At 34.8% G+C, this 10,020-nt stretch overlaps 1 protein-coding gene across 1 annotated transcript in view; it reads left to right on the forward strand.

Annotated features, from left to right (window-relative positions):
* Positions 1-10,020, forward strand: part of XPR1 (xenotropic and polytropic retrovirus receptor 1) — a 207,008-nt gene that overhangs the window by 139,260 nt on the left and 57,728 nt on the right. Inside the window, exons 5-7 of the mRNA XM_077763224.1 lie at positions 2,304-2,453; positions 2,720-2,803; positions 7,163-7,244. Of these exons, the coding sequence (XP_077619350.1) occupies positions 2,304-2,453; positions 2,720-2,803; positions 7,163-7,244 (316 nt within the window). The remainder of the gene's footprint in view (positions 1-2,303; positions 2,454-2,719; positions 2,804-7,162; positions 7,245-10,020) is intronic.

Below are 10,020 nucleotides of genomic sequence, written 5' to 3' on the forward strand. Positions count from 1 at the left end.
AAAATCTCTGTGGAATTGGTGAACCACTATATTGTACACCTGAGACTAATGTAACGCCGTATATTAACTACATTAGAATTAAAACAGTTTTTTTTTTTTTTTAAGTAGAAAAGAATTCTTGTGAGAGAAAAGAAATTAGGTCACAGCAAGTATATATAGAGACTGACTATCCATGCAATTATCATATATGACTCACTGTTTTTAAAATCCAGTCTGTAAAGCCTTACTATCATGTACACTAAATTAATGGAAATTAAAGGCATTTATTAATTTCTAATTCTTTACAGATGTGTTTACATAGTTAAATCTATAACAAATTTCTTGAAAAACAGATTATTTGTTCAATAATAAACATTTCAACAGGCAAAAGCTTCTCTAGTCTTTAAAGAGACCCTATGTACTATTCTTTTTCTATTTTATTGTGATCAGTACTTCTAATCTGTGGTTAGAATCATCACAGGATGGGGGCATCTGGGTGGCTCAGTCGGTTAAGTGCCTGACTCCGGCTCAGGTCGTCTGCATCGGGCTCTGTGCTGACTGCTCAGAGCCTGGAGCCTGCTTTAGATTCTATGTTTCCCTCTCTCTCTGCCCCTACCCTGCTCATTTCTCTGTCTTTGTCTCTCAAAAATAAACATTAAAAAATAATATTAAAAAAAGAATCATCATAGGATGAAAACTAAAGGTTATACAACAAAAGTATTCTAGGGGTAAATATTGGAGTTTTAAAATAAGAAGACCTAGTCTCGTATATGCAGTAATCCCAGTTGTTAATGCATGTACTTATTTCTAGCTCTTTCCCTTTCATAATTCTGAGTTCTTTTTTGATAATTTAATATTTTGTCATTCAAAGAAGAATAGTAAAGTATACGATGAGAAATTCTTTTCCTTTGCAATTTATCAATAGCAGTATAATTTATGTTTAAAAAAACAAGGGTGTATTCTTTCTTATAATGTTATAAAACATTAATGTTTCATATTTCATTAATTATGCTTGTGTGTTACAGGGAAATACCCCTTAAAACTTTATTTTATTAACTTCCCTAGTGGCACTTCTTTGGGGTCATTATAAAAAGCTCCTTGGGGCACATGGGTGGCTCAGTTGGTTAAGCATCTGACTTTGGCTCAGGTCATAAACTTATGGTTTATGAGTTCAAGCCTCACATCAGGCCCTGTGTGGACAGCCCAGAGTCTGGAGCCTACTTCGGATTCTGTGTTTCCCTTTCTCTTTCTGCCCTTCCCCACTCATGCTTTATCTCTCTCTCTTTCTCAATAACGAACAAACATTTAAAAAAAAAAAAAAGCTCCTTGGGAAAACAAAAATAATTGTCAATTATGAAAGTTCTGATCTATTCTCTGAGGCTGTCTATTCTGTAAGAATATATTTATATTGAGAGTGAGGAGAAAGGAAAACTAATTGAAAGCAGTCTTTAAGTCATGATGTATGCACACCAAGGAAAGTTTAAGTTGATTTATTAAAGTATGAGAAAAAAAATATATACAAACTAGCAAGCATGCAAAGTCTAATTTGGAGTGAGTTCTCAGTTTTTTTTACTGATAGGGCTATGTAGTCAACAAATTTGGGAGGCCTCTCGTTTAAAGAACCATGAAAATCCACAGTTTCCTGCTTTTTTTTTGCATATTGATCAAAAAACTGACAATTTGAGAATGTAGAAAAGTATACTATTTTGATATTGTGGAAATGGAGAAAGACTGCAAGCTCCTACCCACTGTCAGTGAAACCCTGTGTATAGGATCACTTCTGCTGACTCTTCACACTCCAATCTCCAAACTGAGAATGGATGGAAGCAAAATGAAAGTTAAAAGAAATAGATGATTTTCCATTTTTCCAGGCTGGTTCACATTAGGGGTAAAATACATAGCTATACCAGTCCTTCAGAAAACAAAACTAATAAATGTATTCAATATATGATGAATCCAAAAATTTTTCTGACTGTCTTCTTTTGAAGCAAAATAATATGAACTAGCCTTTTTGAGAATATTGTACACAAGAAAATGGAAGTAAAGATGCTTTGAGTTTAAGACTTTTATTAATTTACTTGAAATAGAAATACTAGGATTCATAGTTCAGGGCTTCTTTTATTACTGATGGCATACTACCTTGAAATAAAAAGATGGAATAAGAAAGAAGAGTCTTATCTTTTTAGTAGTAAATGCTTGTATGAAAGCATTGCCATTTCCCTCAGTACTCAGTCTTCAGTCAGCCCTTCAATGCATAGTGCATATTACTTTTCTTCTTTTATGGTTGTGGAAATTATAGTAGTTTTTCTTATTTCTTTCTGTAGAATCTGAATTTTACAGGGTTTCGAAAAATCCTCAAAAAGCATGACAAGATCCTGGAAACATCTCGTGGAGCAGATTGGCGAGTGGCTCATGTAGAAGTGGCGCCTTTTTATACGTGCAAGAAAATCAACCAGCTCATCTCTGAAACTGAGGTATAGTAATCTCACTTATGTACCACATATTTTCAATAAAATTAATGTCTTTTTTAATGAAATAATTCCTTATCTCTATTCCCCCTTTGTAATTACTTGCTGGCTTTGAATATAATAATCTTATTCGTGATTTTTTTCTTTTGTTTTATTTAGTATATATTCACCAAGAGGTTATCAGAATACCATGTATATAAAATGGTTCAGAATTACTTATGTGTTACTCAAGGTTAGTATAGCCTGTGTTAAAATTCAATGTGTCTTTCTAGGCTGTAGTGACTAATGAACTTGAAGATGGTGACAGACAAAAAGCTATGAAGCGTTTACGTGTTCCCCCTTTGGGAGCTGCTCAGGTTAGTATTTGATTCCAGTTGTCTGGTTGGTTGGTGTTGCCTATTTAATAATCAACATAATATATTTAGCTGGTAAAATAGTCTAGTTTCATTACTTAAAATATGTCAACCAAAGGTTAAAAGTAGTTATTACTATTGTTATTTTGTTTTTAAAATATTAAGTGCCACATCTCACTTCATGATGAATTATAATGTCTTCTCACCTTTCTCTTATTCTGTACTCCTTCTCTTGTTTGTTTTTATTGACATCCTAACTTCTTGGTCTCCCCAGATGATTAAGATGAGGTTTTTATTTCATGATATGGGGTAGGGGATTCAGATATCCTGGGCTACTACAGAACTTCATCCAAAATGCCATAGTTACATCTAAAAAAAATATATTAAATGACATCTACACAATAGTTATACCAAAAACACGTATGTGATATATTCTGTGTCATAAAATAAGTTTCAGTAAAAACTTAAAAGGATTTAAGTCCTAGAGCATATGTTCTCTGACCACAGTGGAATGGAAATCAATAACAAAAAAGCTTCCTTATCCTAATAAAAGGCAAAAACCTACAACTAATATTATGTTTAATGATGAAAGACTGTATGCCTTCTCCCTAACTAGAGACAAAAAAGGATATTCAATCTAAACCACTTTTATTCAAAATTGTACTAGAGATTCTAGCCAGTGCAGGAGGGTAGGATAAAGAAATAAAAGGCATTCAGATTTAAACAAAGAACTAAAACTGGTGGAGTTTTTTGCTGATGACATGATAACCTGTGTAGAAAAATCCAATGAATCATTAGAATAGCCTCTAGAACTAATAAGTGAGTTTACCATGGTTACAGAATATAAGATCAACATTTAAAACAAGTCGCATTTCGATATATATATCAAGAATAATTAGAAATCGAAAAATTTTAAATGCTATTTAAAATTAAAATTGAAATATGTAGGGATAAATCTGACAGAAGATGTATAACACCTTTACACTGAAAACTAAAACATTGCTGAGAGAAATAAAGAAGACAAATGCATGAGAGATATGCCATGTTCATGGGTTAGAAAACCCAATATATCTAAGATATCATCTCTTCCTAAATAGATCCGTAGGTACAACACAACCCAGCTCAAAATCTCAATAAGTCTTTATATTTATTACATATGTGTTACTGGCTAGCAAATTTAAAAATTTATATTGAAATACAAAGAACCAAGAATAACCAAAAATCTTTGGAACAACTAACTTGAAAGGTTGACACTGCTTCATATCAAACTTATTAAAACTACAGTAATCAAGACAGTGTGGTATTAGTTTCAAGATAGGCAAATAGATGAAGGAAACTGAATAAAAAGTCCAAAAATAGAGTATATGGACAACTAATAGTCTTTTTTTTTTTATTGAAAAAGATTTCTTTATTTTTTTAGGGAGGGAGAGTGTGTGAGTAAGGGAAGGGGCAGAGAGGGAGAGAGAGAGAATGAGAATCTTAAGCAGGCGCCATGCTCAGTGTGGAGCCCGACATGGGGCTCAGTCCCATGACCCTGGAATCATGACCTAAGGTGAAATCAAGAGTCGGATACTCAACTGACTCGTCCACCCAGGTGATCCTGGGCACTAATTTTCAATAAAGATGTAAAGACAGATGTAAAGATTTAAGGACAACTAATTTTTAATAAAGATGTAAAGACAGTTCAGTGGAGAAAGGATAGTCTTTTCAGTAAATGGCACTGGAGCAATTGGCTTCCAAGTGCAAAAGAAAAAAATGAGAAAGAACCTCCACTCCATATACAAAAATTAATTTTAAGTAGACCTAAAGGAAAACTATACATTTTTAAGAAAATATCCTGATGGCTGATTTAGGCAAAGATCTAAGAAACCAAAAGCACTTCATCAAAATTTAAAACTTCTCTTCAGAAGACAGTGTTAAGAGAATGAAAAGAAAAGCATCAAAGAGAAAATATTTACAAAATATATCTGATAGAGGACTTGTATTCAAAATATTAAAAAAAAAGACTCTAGTACTTAAATAGAAGAAAACAAACAACCCAAACTAAAAGTAGGCAAGAAATCTGACCATACACACAATCAAAAATGTATAAGTATCAAGTAAACATGTGAATAGATGTTCAATATCATCAGTCATAGGGAAATACAAATTAAAACCACAGTGAGATAACATATACCTATTAGAATGATGACACACTAAATGTTGGAGGAACAAAAGCTCTGAAATCTCATATGCTGCTATTGTAATGTCAAATAATACAACCATATTGGAGAGCAATTTGGCAGTTTCTTAAAAATTAAACCTTCATCTACCACATAATCTAGCCATTACACTCATAGGTATTTACCCAAGGCAAATGCAAGCATTTTTTCATATAAAGATGTGTAGATAAGGGGTACCTGCTTGGCTCAGTTGGTAGAGCATTCAACTCTTGATCTTGGGGTCATGAGTTTGAGCCCCACTTTGGGGATTGAGCTTACTTTTAAATACATACATACATACATACATACAATCCTTTAAAAAAAAAGATGTATACAAAATGTTTTGTAACAGCTTTATTCATAATAGCCTAAAACTGGAAACAACTCATATCTATCAATTAGGTGAATAGATGAACAGTTATAGTATTTCCATCCAATGGCATACTACTCCGCAATAAAAAGGAATAGACATTGATATATGGAACAGTATGGATGCATCTCAGAATAATTACACTGAATAAAAGGAGCCAGACCAAAAGAGAGTACATACTGTATGGTTTTATTTACCTGAATCTCTGAAAAACTCAAACTACTAGATAATGACAGGAAGCAGGTCCATGATTGTCTGAGGGTAGGATGGGTGTAGTAAGAGGAAAAGTGTTACAGAAGGGCATGAGGAATTCTTGGCGGGTGATAGATATGTTCATTGTCTTGATTATGGTGATAGTTTCATCAGTGTTTACTTATATCAGAACATCAAATTAGATATTTTAAATATGTATGCTTTAATATATGTCTGTTATATTTCCCTATTAAAAATAATAAGAAAATCTCAAGAAATTAAGGTGTTTCTGAATGCATGAAGAGTTGGTAAAGCTAAAGAAAACATGGAAAGGGTGCGGAGGGAAGGTTTATGGATCTGGAAGGGTTAGGGATTTCAACGTTGTTCTGTTTCTGAAGATGAGTGATAAGTATAGGTACATTTTATTATTCAGTTCCTTAACAGTTCAAATACATTATATGTGTTCTTTTCTCTATGACAAATTATACAGTGATTTAAACAAAAGAAAAAAATGTTTTAAATGCAAATGACTGTCTTCCCTCTGGATGCTTTCAGTCTTAAAGTAACAATTGCAGATACCTGTTACTGGTTAAAAATATGTAAGTCAGAGGGAGTCCAGTGTTTTGTTTTTTTTTTTCATTTAAAGATTTTTAGAAAACATTTAAGCCATCTTAAATGTAATATCACCTTTGAAAACAACAGAAGTTCTTTATAACACTCATTGCCAAATTTAAATTCACAGTATTTTCTCATTCCCATGTTTCTCATTCCTTTTAAAATAGCAGGTACTTTCTTTTATATTAGAAAACAGTTGATTTCGAGAAGATTACCACTTTCTAAATATAAATCTTCATTAAAACAGAGAAAAATATTTCTTGAACCTGTACACTATGGAGATTCAGATATACCAGTCTCTAGAGTATCTCTAGTATGTCTTTAAAAATTCACTTTCGGGGCACCTAGCTAGCTCATTTGGGTAAGCATCCAACTCTGACTCAGGTCATGATCTTGCAGTTCATGAGTTTGAGTCCCACATCAGGCTCACTTCTGTCAGCGTGGAACCAACTTTGGATCCTCTGTCTCTCTTTCTCTCTCTCACTGCCCTTCCCCCAACTCATGCTCTCCCTCTCTCAAAAATAAACATTAAATAAATAAAAATTCACTTTATCCCAGTATTAAAAGCGTAAGTAATATAGAAAATAATTGTTGATCTTGTCACTGTCTCCATGGTTCTTACTACCAAATCTGTGAACTCTGAGTAAGTGACTTATGAAATTTAAAGATGTATACATTGTAAAAATGAAATTGCACTCAGGTTTCTCCTATAAGAAAAACTCAGTGTATAAATAATTTGATGTCTATGATTATAATCTTGTGTATTTAGTAACTGCCATTTCTGTAAAAGGATTTGAATAACTGGTTACTCTTAATATTATAAGAGAATGAAGGATGTTTCTCTGGTCTGATTTAATTCAGTTCATGAAATACTTTTGTTTTGATGGTAGAGCTTTGGGATTCATAGTGCTAATTTATTATAACATGTACTAAATGTACGCAGTATTTTGCCCTGTCCCTAGCATGCTGTTTTTCTGTCTGCAGCCTGCACCAGCATGGACTACTTTTAGAGTTGGGCTATTTTGTGGAATATTCATCGTACTGAATATTACCCTTGTGCTTGCCGGTAAGTCATTTAAAATTTTAAGTTAAATTATTCTCACTAATATGCCCATGTTATATTCTGTCCTTCTGTCAAAGCTAAGTATCAGACTAACAAAGCTGCTACCGAAAGAGAAATCTGTCAAGGCTGTTTTTTGTTCTTATAAATGACTGGGGAGATGGAGCAGTGTTTGGTCATTTGTTTAGTTTGCTTTTCCTTTTGGATATAGTTATCCTTTAAAACATTGCTAGTTTATGACTCTTATTTTCTCTGTTTTTTATTTTTTATGTACAATTTCTTTATACATTTTCAGAGTTCAGTTATCAAGAACCTCAACTCCCTGATCACAGATGAGAGTAAATAAGATTACAAAATTCATGTACTAAAGTTCATTTACTTTGCTTGTTGGAGTCTTTCTCACATTCTTTCCAAAACATATTTGCAATTACTCCATATAATTTTAAGAAACTTGGTTGTATAATTTCCTATCCTATAAAAGTTAAGAATTAGGAAGGGGTAGGAGGAATCACTGGAAGCAAATACACTCCCAACATCTACAAACAGTGTAACAGCAAGGGAGTCGTTATCTTACCAAACCTCTCCACAGAATGTGACATACCCCTCAGCAGCATTTGACATTGTGGGTCATTCCTTCTTGAGACTCTTTCTTTACTTGGTTTTGCTGGGAAACCACCCTCTGCTGCTTTTCTTATTAAACTTTGCTGACAGTTCTTTCCAGTCTCCTTTGCCAGCTATTCTTTTCTTTGTGACCTCTAAATGTTGGGCTATGTACTGCTGGGCTAAATCCTCAAATCTCTTTCTCTGTCGATATTCATTTCCTACCCAGGCAATTTTATTCAGGCCTGTTGGCCATAAATATTATCTGTATGGTAGTGATTCTCACACATGTCTACTCTCTCCTCCGGATGATATCTAATTGATTGTTTGGATATGTAATAGGCATTTCAAACTTACATGGGCAAAAAGATTTTTACCCCCAAATACACTTTCTTTTCCATATATCATCATTATTTACCAGAGTCTCAGGCCAAAAACCTTTAGCCTCTCTCTTCTCTCATCTCCAACCCATCAGCAAAGCCTGTTGCTCTTTCTTTAACAGTGTGTGTGTGTGTGTGTGTGTGTGTGTGTGTGTGTGTAAAGTATAGTTAACACACGGCGTTACATTTGTTTCACATGTACAACATAGTGATCCAGCAAGTTTCCATTATGCTGTTCTTGTCACACAGTGTAGCTACCATCTGTCACCATACAACACCCTTCATCCCTGTGACTTACTCATTCTATAACTAAGAAGCCTATCCTTTCTACCCCCTTCACCCATTTTGAACCTGACCACCACCACCAATGCCATCCTTGTCTAACAACCATTTCCTATTAGAATACTGTAGCAGCCTTCTGAACTTGTCTCACTGCACTCACTGCAGCCACTCTTGCCTCCTCATAGCCACCAATATCTTTTTTTAAAATATAAGTTAGATCATATTGTTGTCCTCCTCAACATCTCTTTATGGCTTCTCTTGCAATAAAGTTTAAACTTCTGTCTGTGGCCTAGAAGACCCTATAGGGTCTTGCCCCAATGGGCTTTCTGACTGTATCCTGTCATCCCCCCGCACTGGTTCACTTGGTCTCACTGTGTTTCCAAGTACATTTATGGTGTTCCTACTCCTCGACTATCATCCCATCTGTGAACCCTTGCAATTGCCTAAGCGGCTTTTTTCCCCTAAGGTGTCTATGTGGCTTACTTTTTCACTTCATTCATACACTTCACTTCATTTCATTCATTTTCTGTTCAAATGCCACTTCTCCACTAAGGCCTTCCTTAATCACCGTACCCTAAAATAGCCTGTTCTGTCCCCTCAGGCTACATTAGTTTTTTTCAGAGCACTTTTAAGTACATGACATAATGTTACATATTTATGTTTCTTTTATCTGTTTTCCCACTGGAATGTAAGTTCCTTGATTCCTGGGTTTTGGTCTCCTGTTCACCATTGTATTTCTAGCACCTAGAATACTGCCTGGGCCATAGAAGGAGCTCAAAAAATCTTGGTGGAAGGGGCGCCTAGATGGCTCAGTTGTTTAAGCATCTGACTTCAACTCAGGTCATGATCTCGTGGTTCATGGGTTCAAGCCCAGTGCTCAGCTCTATGCTGACAGCTCAGAGCCTGGAACCTGCTTCAGGTCTGTGTTTCCCCCTCTCTGCCCCTCCCCTGCTTGTACTCTGTCTCTCTCTCTCTCTCTCTCAAAAATAAATATTTAAAAATAAATAAATAATAAAATTTTGATGGAAGTTGGAATGGATGAAAGAGGACAGAGATAAAATTAAATGATAAACCAAAAACACATGCACAAACAGCAAAAAGACAGACACGAATCTCAAAGGTTCTTGCATTCAGGGACACTTACTTTGAGGGCAAATAATCCTGGTATACCTCAAGAGTATATGTACTTATGCTTATAATGATAACTTGAATCATTAATAAAGGATTAAAATTTACTCAGGAAAGTCTGCAAAGAAACATAACTTAGAAATAGGTCGTATTGTGGGGTGCTTTGGTGACTCAGTCAGGTAAGCATCTGACTCTTGATTTTGGCTCAGGTCATGGACTCATGGTTCAGTTCATGAGATCAAGCCCCATGTCAGGCTCTGCATTGACAGCACAGAGCCTGCTGGGGATTCTCTCTCTCTCTCTCTCTCTCTCTTTCTCTCTCTCTCTCTCTCTCTCTTTCTCTCTCTCTCTCTCTCTCTCTCTCTCTCTCTCTCTCTCTCTCTCTCTCTCTC

This window comes from Crocuta crocuta, unplaced genomic scaffold, assembly GCF_008692635.1.
Source record: "Crocuta crocuta isolate KB4526 unplaced genomic scaffold, BGI_CrCroc_1.0 scaffold3, whole genome shotgun sequence".
In the NCBI taxonomy this organism is placed as follows: Eukaryota; Metazoa; Chordata; class Mammalia; order Carnivora; family Hyaenidae; genus Crocuta; species Crocuta crocuta.